The 17,923-nt window shown below is 36.9% G+C and overlaps 1 protein-coding gene across 1 annotated transcript; it reads left to right on the top strand.

Annotated features, from left to right (window-relative positions):
* The first annotated feature begins 14,611 nt into the window (after nt 1–14,611).
* On the top strand, nt 14,612–15,565 carry LOC101663177 (olfactory receptor 51F2-like). Its single transcript, XM_030885725.1, has one exon. The coding sequence runs from the start codon at nt 14,621–14,623 to the stop codon at nt 15,563–15,565; it is 945 nt and encodes a 314-aa protein (XP_030741585.1). The 5' UTR covers nt 14,612–14,620.
* Nucleotides 15,566–17,923: the final 2,358 nt, after the last annotated feature.

The raw sequence follows: 17,923 nt of genomic DNA, 5'->3' as shown, positions 1-17,923 counted from the left end.
AGCTTACCTATTCATTATTATCATGAGTGTCATGTAGATTTCAGTGAAAACGTGGGCATAGTCATTCCATCGCTAGATACGTCCTGAAATGTTATGTCCTCAGAAAGACCTTTTATGGAATCTTCATAGCAGACTTATTGTTTATAATAGCTAAAATTGAGAACCATTATAAAGATACAGCAATAAACAATAGATAAATATAAATTTACTCTTAAAACATGCAACATAAATGAATTTCAAAAATAGAATTTTTCTTCTTTTCAAAGAAGAATAATGAGCAAAAGGGGAAAATGCAGACCAGAATTTCCAACTCTTAAATTAAATGAACAAAGTTAAATACTATTGCATAGCCAATAAAAAAATGCTCATGGACTCTAGACTTCTCTGGACATGACATTTAGATGAACCTCTTTAACTGTTTCCCTGCTAAAGTTTGTAAACTTTGAACCAAAAATACCCCATATATATTTCAGATAATTGCCCCTGTCCTCATATCGATTTCAACACCTGGTGATCCTATATCGGCTTTCTGAGGTTAAAAGTCTTCACAGGGGCAGATAATTTCATCTTTCTCCCCTTGAGTTGTTGCATTCTTATGGGGAGCATTCCAACAGTCACCCGACCATGCAACCAGGGCTCTTTGACTTCGCTTAACCAGTAACAAGATCTGCCTTGAGCATCATGCTCTTTAATGTCTATTTAGGACTGCCTAGAAACAGCATCAAGAAGATCACATAGGAAACTTAGGGACTGGTAACTTCTGTGAATGAGAGAGGAAAAGCTCAGCAAACAGCTCAATGAATGCAATCCATGTTACTACATGATACATGTAAAAACTGTTGAATTAGTGTGTTTTGGTATTGTATATTCTCAAGAACAGAAATATTAATAAAATATTTTTCAAATTTTCAAGGCTTCATGAATACCATAAAAATCTTCCATAGCTCCCTTATCACCCCAAAAGCCAAGGTAAAGAATTCATTATCCTCAGCAGGACACTAAGCATTTGAAGAGGTGAAATCCAGTTTGATTAATCTTTTAACATGTTTGGACTTTGAGAAATTTCAAATACAATAAATAAAGGCTTTTTCCATGAAAGACTTGATTTACCAGCACACAACTGATTACAATTAATCCATATAAAGCAAAAAAAAAACCCCACTTTTAATCAGTAAAATATATCCTCTTGCATGCAAAAGGCAGTTTGAAACTAGCAGCATCTCCAAGGCAGAGCTATTGGGCTGTCTACTTCCATAAACAGTTATAGTCTCAGAAACCCACAGGAGATGGATATGAATCAGCATTGACTCAATGGCAGTGAGTTGTTTGTTTTGGGAGTTTTCTTATGTGAAATGGAGATATGGACAAAATATTTATAAAATGATGTCCCAAGTATTGTGATATATGCTAATACAAAAGTAGAGTTTTACCCCTTGTTATCTTAACATGGTTGAAGGTGTGGATAAAGGAGTAGGGAAGAAAATACTAATTACAAAGAAATTCTGTAGAGGAATGTGCAAGATACCAGGTTTTGCTTCCATGGAATGTTCTTTTCAGTTTTTAATTTCTAGTTCTTTTCTAGACATAGACATGGCAATATAAAAACACAAAAACATTACCCCCTTTTTCCCCTTTGTTTTTTTCTTGCTGTGCCCTTCCCCACTCCTATTGTTACCATCCAGATGTTATTCACTTAGCATGTTCAGATACCCGGCCCAATAGCATCTTTGCACTAATTGGTCTCATCCTGACTGCAGGGATAAATATGCCATGAATTATTCTGTCTTCCATCATGACTGTTCGCTCTGTCTTAGACATTGCCTCCTCAGAAGGGCGGCGTAAGGCCTTCAGCAGCTGTGTGTCCCACCTTGGAGAAGCCACTGCTCTCTATATCCCCGTGGCAAGTCTATCCTGGGTGCATTGCTATGGTAGCTCAGTCCCCAGAGTGGCCCATCCAATAATAACCAGCATGTATCTGATTTTTCCCCCTGTGCTTCATCCCAGCATCTTCAATGTTAAAACCAACCAAATACTCAATGCAATACTCAATCTGCTGCTGAAAAAAGAATAGATTAAGCTCTACATTATTAGGGAGCCCTGATGATACAGTGGTTGGACATAGGGCTGCTAACCGAAGCTCAGCTGTTTGAAACCACCAGCTGCTCCTTGAGAGAAAGGAGGCTGTCTGCCCCGTAAAGTGTCACAGTCTCAGATATGCGCAGGGGCAGCTCGATCCTGTCTGTGGAGTGTTGCCATACTCATCACCTTAATGGCAGTGAGTATAATTATTAGCAGGAGTGAATGTAAATTTCAGTTAAAAATGTGGATGCTACCATTTCCCTTCTAGGTATTTTCTCAATAATTATTTCCTCAGACAAGCTTTTTTTTGGTAAATCTTCATAGAAGCTTTTTATTATCCTTTTAATAGGTAAAATTAAGATGTGTAATACATAGAAATGAATGAATACTTGAAACACAATATAGGTGAATCTCAAAAACAAAAATTTTGTTCCTTCCATAGAATGATCTTGATCAAAGAGGGAAAATGAAGAGCAGATTTACAAACTAAAGGCAACAAAAGTAAATTGTATTACAAACCCTGAATTAAAAAATATATATCATAGACTTCTGACTCCTTTGGACTTAAAATTTAGATGAACACATGAAGCTACTGCCCTAAAATAATCTCTATATTTTAAACCAAAAATATCCCCAACAGTATTCTGAAAGCCAAATAATAGTTTAGCTTAACTAGTAAAACAAGTGAAATGTCTGCCTTGATATTATGCTCCTTTAAAAACTATGTATACGGGATCAAATTAACAATAGCAACTCTAAATATCCACTAATAACCAAGGGGGCAGTGAATTTTGTTAAGGAAAAGTCAGAAAAAGGTGAGAATAGTTTCTAAAATTCAAAACTTGTAATCAATATCATTTTATGGTACATGTAAAAACCATTGACTTGGTGTGTGTTTGCTGTGTATATTACCCACAACAGTAAAATAAAGAAAATGTTATTATATAAGATATCATTGTCTCATGAACACCCAGAATGTCTTCCATAACTCTTTCAACTACCAGAAGAAATAAGGTAAATAATTTATTACCGTCAGTCTTTAAGTAGTTTTACTATTTGAAACCCAAGGTGATTGGTCCGTGAATATGTTTGCATATTAAGAAGTTGCAAGCACAATGGGTGTAATCTTTTATCACAATACATTTTATTTACCAGTACATCCCCGAATACAACTAGCTCACATGAAGTAGAAGAAAAAATTTTTAATCATAAAAATACATTCTTTTGCACTTTAGGAGCTTACAACCTACAATGTGAACTGAAAACATGGGCAAAAAATTATAAAAAACAACTCCTCAAGTGTTGTCACAGATAATATAGAGGAGTACAATGGTACCCTTGCTTATTTTGCCATGTGGAACAAATAAAGCCTTGTCTATCTTGTTAATAAATGGACAGGGAGGGAAATAACAGTTTGGAAGCAACTCTTCAGGGGAGTGTGAAAGACATCATCTAATCATTTTACTTTCCATATAATAGTCTCCTGAATTTTTAATGATTCTTATCTGGGCATAGACAGTGAAATCTGAAAACACACTAAAATTTTTCCAGTTTTTGTCTAGCTATGAGCCCCTCCCTGGACATTTTTATTACATAGTAAACATAGTTTGCTTACAGAACATCTACTGTTAGAACAGTGCTAGTAGGTAAAAAATTTTTTTTAAAAAAATTTGTGCAGTTACCATAGAAATTTGATTTTGCTTGTTGAAGTTTAAATGTGGGGATGTTTTTCTAATGATTATACATTACTGTTAACTACATGAATCTTTGGAAAACTAGAACACTAAAGATGATGTGATAGGTTTATTGTGGAAACCTGGTAATAGGAACACATGGGATTAGTCAGGTCACAGGTGGATTGGAAGGAAAAGAGAATAAAGACTCTGTAAGGCTCATGCCCTTCTCTCTTGCTCTCCAGTGATCTCACCAGTGTTCTGCTGCTTTAGCTAGTCCTCTGCCTCAACCTGTGTGCTACACTACCTGTGGGCCAAGTCAACCCATGGTGGATTGTGGATTGTGTTGCTAGAGCTTGAGGCTCCTTTGAGATCTGCTTCCTCACACTGCTGATGCACACATTGCTTGAGCTTGAGGCTGGTGGATCCAATCCCCTTGCATTGTCTGAGTTCAATAACCCATACAGGCTGGTTTAACTAAGCTCCCAAGCTACTGACTATTGCTGACCCCACCCTGTTGTTTGCTGCCTGCATGCAGACTGCCTGCTTTGCCCAAGGGAGACCTCAGTTGTCTACTTCCTTGATCTTGGACCCAGCAGCCCACGTGACTTGAAGGACTTCCAGTATATTAACTGTTCCGTGAATGTGAGTTGAACTGAGCCTTCTGTACTGCTGTGTGGACAAATTAGCTGTTATACTCCTGTGTCCTGGATTTGTTAGCGAATCCTGCCTAACATAGAAGAAAACTTCTACTTTGAGTTACTTAAAGTGCTGCAGTCTCACATAGAAGTCTGCTCTAAAATGAGTGTGCTGAAAAAAAAAATCCCACAAATATTAATGCAATCATTCTTCCCAGGGCTGAGTAAGCAAGCAAGAAGACGGAAAACCAGAATGTCCTTGTACAAACTAAGGCACAAGATGAAGGCTCACTCCTCAGTTGTAAGTCGGTTGTCCTGTGACGACTTAGATGTTGCTGTGAGGCTGGAAGCTATGCCACTGGTCTTACAATTCACTGGGTCACCCCAAGGAGAAAAGTTCTGAAAGGTCTCCAGACTAAAAAACAGTAGGAAAAAGGACCAGGCAATTTATTTCCAACAAGTGACAATGAAGCCCTTGTGAATATCAACACAGAAATAGCTCATATAAGGCTGAAAGATGAGCCCTTGAGGTTGTAAGCCTTTCAAAATACAGCTGAAGACTCAGAACAGCTCCTCAATGTAGGGTTGACCTTAATTAAATGGATTTAGGTAAGCTTTTGGAACCTGCATCAGCTGATATGCAAATTTAGAATAAACCATTTCAAACATCATTAAGAACCAAAATAGTTAATATATGAAGTATGAATCTAGGAAAATTGGAAATAGAGTATCTGTTCTTAAAAAAGAGGACTATCAACTTCAATAGATTTACGTTAACTCATTTCCACCTCTTCTGATCTATCTGGTTTGGGCAGTGGCTACAATAAGGAATTGAATGAAATTATAGTTCATATCTGTGATAGGCAGAATAATGGGTTTCCTGAGATGGAAGCCAGGTTACTTAGGAGAAAAAAAAATTAATCTTTTTTGTTAAAGAACTGCTCTATGAGGCAGTTCTGCTCAGTCATACGGAGTTTTTGTAAGTTGGAATCAACTCAGCATGATAAAAAACAAATCTTCACACTGTAATGGCCAGAGCCTGCTAATATATACTGCAACCAGACACAAGCCCTGCGCCTTTAAGGATGTAACTGCCTGGTTTCCACACCGGACACAGTCCTTTTCTGGAAGCGGCCCATGGGAAACAAATCCTCAGTGGAATGTGACGATGCATTTTAGAGTGCATCAGCAGCACTATTGGTCTCCACAACATCAGATTGGAAGGGAATGTTTTAATTGCCATCACCTCTATCTAGCGAATTAAACAAAAGAAAAAAAAAAAAACCATAAGACACTGGAAAGAGGATCCAAACAAGTAAGCCTTGAGATACAGAGAATTCAGAGCTTCTATCGCGTCCACAAGAGCATTTTCGCAGCCTCAGTCAGCCCATTTCTACAGTCTTACTATAGCTCCAGGGAATTTCTAAACACTCAAAAGATGAGCTATGCATCAGGGTAAATAATATAAAATACTGTATTATTTTTTCAGCTTTTCTGTAAATGAAAAATTATTTCAAAATACATTTATACCATTCTCATAAAATATATGATTACTTCTACTTTGATCTGATATCAAAGTCTCTAGGACTGATCAATCAGGTTCATAGAGTTTAGGACACTAAACTCTATGTTTGGGACTATTATCAGAAAAGAGGAAGTACTTTTGCTAAAGAACTACCGCCAATCTCTCTTACATCAACCTTCTACCCAACAGTGTACATTAAGAACACTTGATAATAACCTAAGTGTTTAAGGCAGTGGTCTTTATACAAAGGTTGAAACGACTGACAGTAAGTTGACGTATTGCTAATTTTAAACTTTATTTTTCAGCAAACCTGCTCCAAGCAAAAGTACCAGTAACACAAAGTCACTAAGTAAATGAATACAGAGAGCAGATATGCAACATTACAAAGAGTAAACGCAGAACCTGGAAGGTAATACATTTCCTTCCAGTCTGCAGCTGATCGGAGGGAGAAGGATGAGGCTGTCTGCCACTAGAATAGTCTATCGAGCCAGAAACCTTAAGGTGCAGTTACACACTGTCCTTTAGAGCAGTTGCATTTTGTTATTATGAGTCTGAATCAACTCCATGGTGGTGGGTTTATGGCCACCTTCATCATCAAAAAGAACATTTTAAAAAGAACTGTTCAAGGTCTATCTTGAATTAAAATGCTCTGTGTGGTTAAATAATACTCATATGCTTACAAAGAGTTCAGTAAATGCAACTATTACTCAACTTTACAATCATCAGCAATGCCAGTGATCAAACTATTGAAGAATTCTACCCACTTCTACAGTCTGAAATTAATTAAATATGCAATCAGGATGCCTCCACAATTAGGGGTGTAGGAATGTGAACGTTGAAAACAGCAATGGGTTAGTGGCTGGAAAACATGAACCTGGTGATAGAAACAAAGCTGAAAATCACATGCAGATTTTTGCAAGATGAATGATTTATTCATTTCAGATACCTTTTTCAACAACATAACAGGTGAGGATTCACATAGATTTGAACAGTTGAAATACATAGGAATCAAATATGTTAAATTTGGGAGAGGAGGTAATGGAGGGGTGTGGGGAACAGAAGGAATTCTCTTAAGTTGTCTCCCCAAAATATGTACCAAACTTAGCTGCTTAAGAGTGACTCTCGGCGAAAGTAGGTCAGAGGTTATTCTCCTTGACATTGGCCATCTGTAGTGGCTAGACCATTAGTCTGACTCACCCTGAATAAGACCCACTCCCTTCTGATAAGGATAATGGTGGTCTATTTACTTGCAGAGATACCAGAGAGGGCAAACCCACCCAAGGGTGACCAAGGTTAGTTAGCCATTATCAGCTGTTTAGATCAAGCAGATACCACTGTCTATTCCACAACCAATGTGGGCACACCCCTAGGTGATTCCTCTCCTATTGATTGTATTGCCTATGCTAATATCCCTCCTGATGACTCAGGCTATTGTCCACTATCAGGGAACTTGCATGCTTCCCAGAATAGTAATGGTCTGCTTTATTATGTGAGACATTAGAGCGATCAAACTTGTTCTAGAATGAATTGTATTGCCCCTTTCTGTGATGTATGATTACGATGCGTGGTTAGCAATAAATAAGGAGGCTCCCTGGTACTCGAGAGGGTGGCTGGCCAGAGGGTGGCTGGCCAGAGGGTGGCCAGAAGGTGACTAAGGAGGACGAAGCAGCGGCTTCTTCTCTGACGGCTAAGCCCCCTCCACGAGGACCATCAAGCCGGGCGGAGGTGAGATATGCTACCATGAATTGCGTCTGACTCCATTACTTGACTCTATCCTTTAACTCTCATGCTCTCTATGACTTTACTATAATCTCTACTTATTAACGCTGTACAATTGCGCCTACCAAACCTGTGATGTTTTGTGGGGTTCCCTCTTACCCTTAACCCCACAGAGGGGCTCAATATTGTCACCAGAACAAGACCAGGGATCACCTGTGGCAAGTTGAAGTTGAAACTCCCCAAAATTAAAATTAGTCTACAGAGAGGTAATACATAGCCTCAAGTCCATCCTACCTAAATTTATATGTTATCTCAAGAATGTATTTGATGCATTTAATATCAATATCCCAAGATCAAAGGAGTTATAGAATAATGTAAAGATCATATATGAAGAAAGCGATTGATGATTTTAAAAAGTAGTAAAGAAAGAAAGGACATAAATGGATGTAAGAGACTCTTAAACTTACTCTTGTATGTAGGTGTAATGCAGCTGAAGTAAATGGATGAAATGACACAGCAGAAGAATGAAGAGAAAGTTTGAGAAGGAAGTTGGAGTAGATCCAGTAAAGAATTATAATGAACTGCATATGGATTTGGAGTTAGAAAAACAATAAAGGAAGAAGACAGAAGCATTTCTTAGACGGAAGGAAATAAAAACTCCAACGTACAAGTTGCAATGTTGAATGAAAATGTTGAAGTAAAATATCGAATGATGCATGAAATGTCAATAAGTGTGGAAAGAACACAAAAATCACTATGCCACAAAGAAGTGCTCAACATCCAGTCATATCAAGGTAACAGATGACCAAGAACCAGTGGTCCAAAAGAAAGAAGTCCAAGATGAACTGCAAGTATTGGCGGAAGACAAGGCTCCAAGCTTGGTGGGGTACCGATAGAAATGTTTCCACTACCAGAAGCCCTCAAAGCTCTATGCCGAGAAATTTAGGAGACAGCAGACTGAATGAGAGCCATATTTGTTTTTATTCTTAAGAAACTTGTCCCTGTACAATGGGGAAATTATCGAACAATATAGTTAATACCACATGCAAGCAAATTTCTGCTGAAGATAAATCATAAACAGATAGAGCAATAATCAATAGGGAGCTCTCACAAATTCAAGCCTTAGTCCAAAGAGGAAACAGTATGAGGAGTACCAAAATTTATAAAACTATTAACTAACTAGTCTACTATCAGTTCACATAGAAACTCATACTCACTACTATCAAGTCAATTTCTGACTCAGGAGCTTTGGTGGTGTAATGGATTACTGTTTGTGCTGTTGTCTGTTAGGTCTGTAGTTCAAAACCAGCAGTTGTTCCATGGGAGAAAGATGAGGCGCTCTGCTCCTATAAAGATTTACAGTCTCAAACCCAAGAGGGTCATTTTACTCTGTTCTCTACAGACGATATGAATCACCCTACATAGAGGTAGATATGATTATTTCTACTTTCCTTGTTTTGTTGCTTTTATCTTATAGACTCTAAAACAGGGTTGGAGAATATATTAATTCAATCAACATTTACTAACCACTGATTATGTACCAAGCACTATGTTTTTGCTGTTTGTTTTAGCATATGTCAGGTAAATGGAGCCCTGGTAGCTTTGCTGCGTAAGTGATTCTAACACAAAGTCAGTGATTCTAACCCACCAGCCACCCTATGGGTAAAAGATGAGGTTGTCTGCTCCCATAAAGTCACAGCCTCTGAAACCTTACATAGGTTTGTTATGAATTTGAATTGACTTCATGGCAGGGCCTTTGATGTTGGTTTGGTCAGCGAGAACAATCACTGTTTTAGCTTGAACAGCTAGGAGTAAATTGGATAATGCGCCTGAGAAGCATATAGAACATTAATTACTAGACAAAGAATTGGATAATGCGCCTGAGAAGCATATAGAACATTAATTACTAGACAAAGAATTGGATAATGCGCCTGAGAAGCATATAGAAACATTCATTACTAGACAAAGAATTGGACAATGCACCTGAGAAGCATATAGAAACATTCATTACTAGACAAAGCTAACCAAACGATACGTATTCATTAAATTCTCCCACATGGTGACCTCATGTGTTACACAGTAGAGCTGGTCCCTAGAATTTTTTTGACTGTGATTTTTAATGACACCCTTTGACAGGACTTTCTTTCATAGTATCAGCGGTAGGTGTGAACCGCCAACTTTATGTAAGTAGTGAAGCATTTTTTGTCACCTGAGGACCTTATTCACCATACAAATGTTGGATATAATCATTGAAAAGCAACCAGGTTTGTTCCCCCTAGAGGTTGACTCCATTTAAATTCCTATGTTGGCAAATCTGTCTTCTTTTATTGAAAGTGAACCCATGGAGGCCCTTGACTTTGTAATTCTACTTTACTACTTTCTTCTTTTCACTTTGATATATGTTTATTGTAAAAGTTTTTATACAAAAATTAATTTAATAACATTTTACAAGAGTATATAGCTGAGTAAAATCTAAAAATATACAATTTTCAAACTAATCATTCAATTCTGTATAAATTAAAGCATGCAAACATAACCAATGTGTCAAACAATTTCCCCTCATTTGGTTCTTTTTTATTGGTCTAAGTATCCACCTTTCCAGATGTCAGCTAATTACCTAGGGGCCAGTGATGTGCAGCACACAGAATGGCACAGAAAATCCCCACAGGCGCATTTGCTCCAGCTGGGGAAGTAAGTGCAGGAGCAGAATTCCTGATAAAACTTCTCCACTCACCCAGGCAGAGGGATTCCCTTCACACAGCCCACTCTAAGTACAGGTAAGAGCAGCCTCTCCTCCCTGTCTGAAGGCATTTTCCTGCTGCTCTAAGGAGTAGTACTTGGCTGTGTCCACAATAAAATGTGCCTGCTGGCTTTAAAGGTATCCTAAGTCATTTAGCTTAGATAAACATAAGGGAGATATTCTTGGAAGTGAAGTTAAAAGAATTCACCTAGGGTCTGGGCATTGCTCCATCAATATCTCTATTGTTTCATCTCTAATCCCCCCACATCTTGAAAGGTAAGATCTCTAAGACAGAGTTCCTACTTATACTTACTTTGCATTGTTTTGTTCTTGTATGTGGCTCTAGTTATTCAGAAACTCCAAGTACCTTACAGATGTTTTGTTTTCATCTGTTTAGTGATTCACAGCAAAAAAAATATGTGCTTCTAAAATATATCCATCACTTTATGACTCCTTAAATACCAAATAACCAAACCCAAAAATATAGTCACTAACACAACCTCTGATTAATTAGTTATACATAGTTCAACAAATTGGTTGTATGCAGTTTTTAGATATACAGCTATCTAAATATTTTATTTACTTCAGTAGTTAACTCCTAACTATGTCTACAAGCAATATGGCAAAAGTAAAATAACCACAGTTTTAGTGTTCAGCAGACCCGAGGTCACACAGTGTCATACATATATGGAAACCTGAACACATAAGCCCATCACTCTGAAAATGGGTTGTTAGTCACTGTTTGCTAATACTACCACTAATCTGCCACAAGATGATTCTGACTTATAATGATCCTAACTGTTGAACTGTCCATTGGAGTTTCAGAACCTGTAACTCTTTACAAGAGTAGAGAGCCTCATGTTCCTCCCAGAGTGCAACTGGTGTGTTTGAACTTCTTCTTTTGCAGTGAGCAGTTCAACTACATCACAGTGCTCCTCTGCTTGATAATCATAATGTGAAAATAATGTAATTTATAGATACAAAATATATATTCAATATATATAAAGATATTTAGCAAAGTAACTGCCTCTATACTAATTATCCTCTCTCTAGTTGAGAACATTTAATGAATCCTCTTTACCATCCAACTTTTAACCAATTTCAGGTATCACTCAGCATTGTTCTCAGAACTGAAAGGTAGAAGGATAGAGGGAAAAAAGACTTACAAAAACATAACTAAAATCCACACTGAAAATAATCTAAAGTTAGCCTGGGCTTGGTAGCAGGTGGGACCAGACAGTCAGGAGACTTATACCCCTTCTGTGTTCTCTACCTCTCAATCAGCCCACTTCAAGTCAAATCTTAAATGTGACTTAAAGTCAAATCTTAAGTCCTCTGGGCCTCAGATCGATGCGTTCATAGACAGAGCTGGTGCTTAACCGCCATGGAGCTGATTAGCTCTGCAACACTCCACGGTCATTCTTCTCTAGAAAGGGATACATTAATTAAATTCATCAATTTGCATAGTGTTCCAATCATAAAAACAGCACTTTGACACATTTGGAAGATGCTGTTGGCAGCCTTGCTTTGACAAAAATCATCATCCACTGGCAATTAAATTTTCTATGTTGCGGCATCTAGCACTAAACCTTTTTTTACATAAAGGGTTTCTGATAATATAGAAAATCAAACTGGATATTCCTTTTTGTATACTTTGTGTTCATAACGTATGTTTCTTCGGATTTGGATGTAGATAAATCCTCTTGCCCTCTTAGGCATATTTCCAATTCATGTCCAATTGCACAGCTACATATTATACCATTAAATTTAATATTTGTTTTGAGTTGTTTGATTGGGAGAAGAACACAGAAAGGGTATCAGTTTCCTGATTGTCTGGTCCCACCTTACACCAAACCCAGGCTAGCTTTAGATTGTTTCTAATATGGACGTCAGTTATATTCCAGTAAGTCATTCTTGCTCTGTCCTTCCACATACACTTTTGTACTGCTTTATGATGTTAAAATGTGTGTATTCCTAAATTATAACAATATTTTATCTTCTAATAAAATAATGAAGATGACGGTTATTAGTATTTACTGAGTCCTTCTTTAAGATAAGTAAGGTGCTATGTGATCTATAGGTGTTATCACATATTCTCATCGGCTCATCCCTATTTTTACAGATATTGTTCTTTCTTTTTTGCAATCTTTTAAAGTCATTGTACTGCATTTTTTCCTTTTCCTTTTTGTTCTTTTAGCCTAAAACAAAATCCATCTAACTTTTTCACTCAAAAACTGTATGTGTAGATATAGATAACGTTCCTGTGTACCTTCTCTCAATGTTTATTAATGTTGGGTGCAAAATTTCTAGCCTAGTTCCCAGTTTTCAGAATTTCAGTTTGACTGAAGGGCTTAGCTAATAGTTTACACGTTTACACATTTACAGTTTAACTAGCAGCACCCCTACTTAGCAACACTAGTTAATTTTCTCCCCTTTTGAAAATGTAGAGTAAATCACTCAAATTTCAAAAATATACTATTTACAGAATATAATAATTTCAGAAATTTTCCAACTAATTCTGATAAAAATTTATTTGGGTAAATATTCATTTTAAAATTCACTGTACTTCAACAAGCCATCCTGGATCATTTAAAAATTATTTTTCATAAAATAAGATATATGGTTCCAGGAAAACATTTTAAGTCACATATAAATTAGAATCATACAGAAAGAGAGATGCCTACTTACCAGTTTTCAGACTGGTCCTGACTTATGAATTCCCAGATTTTAACTGCAGAAATGGAATAAGGGCATGTCCTGTCTTTTGATTCAATCTATTGCCATTCCCCATATTTAGGTATACTTAATCCACCTCAAAAATGTCTACTTTTAGGCTATCAGATTTACTATCATGACTTATAGACCTTTCTCTCTTTATTCCCTTAATTGCGCTCATAATTTAATAGGTTGTGTGAATGGGAGAGTATATATCAGGAAGTGCTGACAAAAGTTTCTTTAAACAGGAGGTCATTTGTAAATCTTAGAAAGAACATTTTGATGACAATAATTAAATGAATTAGAAGAATTGCATCAGAGAGAGAAAACTTGGGGATTAATAGGTGACAAATCAGAGTAGCTCTGGATTTCTTGAGGAGACAGTCTGCCCCCAGTGCTGACATAGATCTGTAGAGCTAATAATTGAAGTGGGAAAATATAATTTGGGAAACATGGAAGATTGAATTTTGATGCATGTTAGATGTCTTGTTGGGTTTAATTTGGCTTTGATATATCAAAGTAGACAAACCAAAGAATTATATATTTGGATTTAATAATTTTGAGATTCTGAAATAAAAATACTCAAAAGTAGGAAAATACCATTGCATATAGAATGCTTATAGAATTGAAAGTATATAGAAATAGACATATTTCAGGAAATAGCAGACTAACTTTCAACCTGCTGTATTTTTCAATAAATATTATTTCTACAATTGATTAATTAGAATTATAGTTACAAGTATTATGTATAAGAGCTTATTATTTGCTAAGAGTAAGTCTTGATTTATAACCACATCATCGAATGCATATACAATCATGAAAAAAAATTATTTCAAGTATAAACTATAAAAACTTTACATAGATTAAGATATTTATAGATCTCTCTCATATTTGTCTTATATACTGATACACTGTTAATGATTGGTTGAATTAAAATGTAGTTTAGTTTCTATTAGCACCAGCTCTAAATTCGTGTTCTTTTCTATGACTGATTGCATGCTTCACCTCCCTCAGGTATTATGAACTTAAGAAATTTACCTAAACTCTTAAATTTATGCATCAATATATAATCTGTAACAACAATACCTCTCTGTAGGTTTATAATGAGACTCAAATGAAATAATATATGTATAATAGTCAGGGCACTGTCTGGGGCATGATCTGAATATTAGTTCAATATAATATGTCCAAATAATCCTAGAAGAGCCCAAAGCACAGCAGAGGCAGTTTCCATATACCTTCTGATTCCATGTATTTAAAGATTAAGAATAGGTAAAATTCATCCTGGTAACAGAAATCAGAATATTAGCTACTATTAGAGAGAACATTGACAAGAATTAGGAAATCTTTTGGCCTGCTAACAATGTTCTGGGAAGTGCTTACATGGATACATACAAATGCAAAATTTCACTGAATTATATTATAACTTCTTGTATTTTATAAAGTGTATATTTAACTGCAACTAAAACATTTTACTTCTTAATTTTAGAAAATCAAGACCTTACAAGAAAATTTTGTTCTGAAAACCATAATGTCAATTTTCAGTAATTCCACCTCCCCTACTTTCCTCCTGACTGGGGTCCCTGGACTTGAATGGGCTCATGTCTGGATCTCCATCCCCTTCTGTTGCCTCTATTTAACTGCCCTTTCAGGGAATACCTTGATCCTGTTTGTAGTCTTCACTGAGCCCAGCCTTCACGAGCCCATGTACTATTTCCTCTCCATGTTGTCTACTACTGACATTGGCTTGTGCATCTCGACCTTGGTTACAGTGCTGGGAATATTCTGGCTCAATATTCGAGAGATCAGCTTCAATGCTTGCTTATCCCAGATGTTCTTCATTCACCTCTTCACTTTCATGGAATCCTCGGTGCTCTTGGCTATGGCCTTTGATCGGTTTGTGGCCATTTCTAACCCTTTAAGATATGCTACCATCCTAACTCATGCCAGGATTGCGCAGATTGGCCTGGCGGTCGTTACCAGGGGGACTGTGATTCTGACACCATTAGTCTTGCTTCTTAAGCGTCTGTCTTTCTGCCGCAGCCATGTGCTCCACCATTCCTACTGCTTCCACCCAGATGTGATGAAGCTTTCATGTTCAGACACAAAGATCAACAGTGCCTTTGGACTAACTGCAATTATCTCGACTGCTGGAGTGGACTCCATTTTTATCTTGCTCTCTTACATCCTGATTATTCGCTCAGTACTTAGCATTGCATCCCCACAAGAAAGGAAAAAGGCCTTTAGTACCTGCATCTCACATATCACTGCTGTGGCTATCTTCTACATCCCTTTGATCAGCCTGTCTTTTGTTCACAGGTTTGGTAAGGGTGCCCCACCCTATGTACCCACCCTCATTGCTAATTTATACTTGCTGATCCCTCCTGTGATGAACCCCATCATCTATAGTGTGAAAACAAAGCAGATTCAAAAAGCTATGCTTAAACTCGTATGTTCCAAAGGTGCTCATATTTAACAATCTCTGCTCCCACCAATACCTTCTTATTTACATAACAGTTAATATTTATCACAAATTGTGGCGCTATGGGTAGAACTAGGCTTCAACTAATTCAAACAGCCTGAGAGTACAATTATGCTTTCTAAGACAATATTTCATTTTCTACCACTAAAATATTAAAGCATGTTCTCACTACCTCTCAGCTACTCGATTCAAGTAGCTGATTAATTCTCTATGCTAATTCCACTAAAAATTCATTTACTTTTAAATATTTTTAAATGTCCAGTTCTATTACAATTTTATAATTAGCAAATAAACACACCTGGAAAATATATTCCTCATACCATCCAGTCCACAGTAGTTAAAAATTGGGTCCAGTATTCCTTCAAAGGCTAATCTCCCAGTGCTCAGTATAAGAAAAAAAAATTACTAACTTTTCCTTCATAACTATATATATATATAAATGTAACTTCCCTATTGCTGGGTTTGATTGTTGATTGAAAATCAGCCTTGACTCCTACTTCACCATTTTAAAACTCTACCTTTGTATCAAAACTTATCTTTAATGATCTTTCTTATTAAAGTTTTCGTGATCACACCAAAACAATTTGATCTCTCATTTCCTTCACACAATTAGTCTTTAGTAATTTTTTATCTGTAACTTTTTTGTTTGTACATTTATGTGTGTATGTGTCTTTGTATGTGTGCAAGGAAGATAAATAATAAATAGATAAAGAGAGATAGTAGATAGGTGATAAATATTACAGTAATTATTATAGCTTTTACAAGGCTGCAATTTCCCTTAAGACAAAAATTTTATTCTTTACACACATGTTTTGCAGCACACAAAATAGGCCATCAAAAGAGAAGTTTTTTAATTGAATGGAATATGATAAAATATTAAATAGTCCATCTGAACCATCTCACTGATTGCTCAGTAAATTCCATTGCTTGGCACAGATTGCTGTTATCCTAATCCCATAGCATTCAATTTGTATTATTAAGCAATTGATACTAGTTCTGGCATGTCAAAACGATGTAATTGAAGAATGACTTTGCATCTGAAAACACAATCTCTGGAATTTACCCCAGGTCAGCCTAAGCCCCCTTGACTAAAAATCACTTAAGATATAAATGTGTGTGTGTTTCTGTGGATATATGTACATCAGGAGCTTTGTTAGGGAGCCTTCCTCCAATCCTGACGCCACAGTCTTCTTCATATAATCCAGCTTCTCTAATTGTTTCCTCAGAATACACATTAAACAAGTATGGTGAGAGAATACAAGCCTGGGGAACACCTGTCCTGGTTTTAAATCATGCAGTGTGCTGCCCTTATTCTGATCTCACAACTGCTTTGTGATCCATGTACAAGTTCCAAATGAGCACAATGAAACATTCTAGAATTGCCATTTGTCTCAAAGTTATCCTTTTACATTTCCAATGAAACATAAAGAAACATCTTCCTGATAGTCTCTGTTTGAGTTAAGACTGATCTGATACAGACACTGGTATCACTCATTTCAAGTCCTCCTTTGAATCCAGCCCGCCCTTCTGGCAGTCTCCTGTTAATGCACGCTGCAGTCGCCGGGGGTGGGGTGTGGGGGGGGGGGCTGTTAAAGCAAAACTTGACTTGTGTTCTATGTTTTCAGCATTCTGTTGAGTCATGTTTCTTTATAATAAGCACAAATATTGATCTCTTCTAGACAGTCAGCCAAGTAGCTATCTTCCAAATAGCCTTGAAAGGATGAGTGAGTGCTTCCAGTATTTTTTCAGCTTGCCAAAACATTTCAATGTGTATTCCATCAATTCCTGTAGCCTTATTTTTGGTTAATGTATGTAAACATACATTTCAAGTTGAATATATATACCAAATATATGATATATATGTATTATTAATATTAGTAATTCTTTTTGACTTACCATTGACTTACATATTAAATTGAATATGTATACCACATTCAGTTAATTTATTGTGCCAACCTGGCCGATAAACACATGTGGGGTTAATGGAAGGGTGGAGGGATAAATAGCTTGGTGAGCCTCCCCTTTCTAGTTCTCGGGTCACTTGCTTTGTGATGGTCAGACCAGGGTGCAGCTGCCTTAGCCAGTTCCCAGCTAGCAAGGTTCACTTTCTGCAAGATATCCCCGAAGAGAAACCATATGGACCAACCCAATGCAGACCTGGATGCTGAAGCAGCCATGGGGAGACCCCTGCCAGTGCTGAGATGCTTACACATTCAATGACTTGACTTTTCTCCTGCAGTCGGCATCATAGTGAGTGTTTTATGAGATGGAGGAGGACTTTGTGGATTGGTGTTGGACATATGGGTTAATGTTAGACTTGTTGGCTTGGGCAGCACTGGGTTGGGATGTTTT

This window comes from Echinops telfairi, unplaced genomic scaffold, assembly GCF_000313985.2.
Source record: "Echinops telfairi isolate 266 unplaced genomic scaffold, ASM31398v2 ScPeMD7_41;HRSCAF=154, whole genome shotgun sequence".
Lineage (NCBI taxonomy): Eukaryota > Metazoa > Chordata > Mammalia > Afrosoricida > Tenrecidae > Echinops > Echinops telfairi.
The sequence above is the reverse complement of the archived record's forward strand: the minus strand, read 5'-3'. Positions and strand labels throughout refer to the sequence as shown.

Bases quoted from the DNA above. Each gene is read 5' to 3' on its own strand.
- LOC101663177 (XM_030885725.1), top strand. From the start codon at position 14,621: ATGTCAATTTTCAGTAATTCCACCTCCCCTACTTTCCTCCTGACTGGG.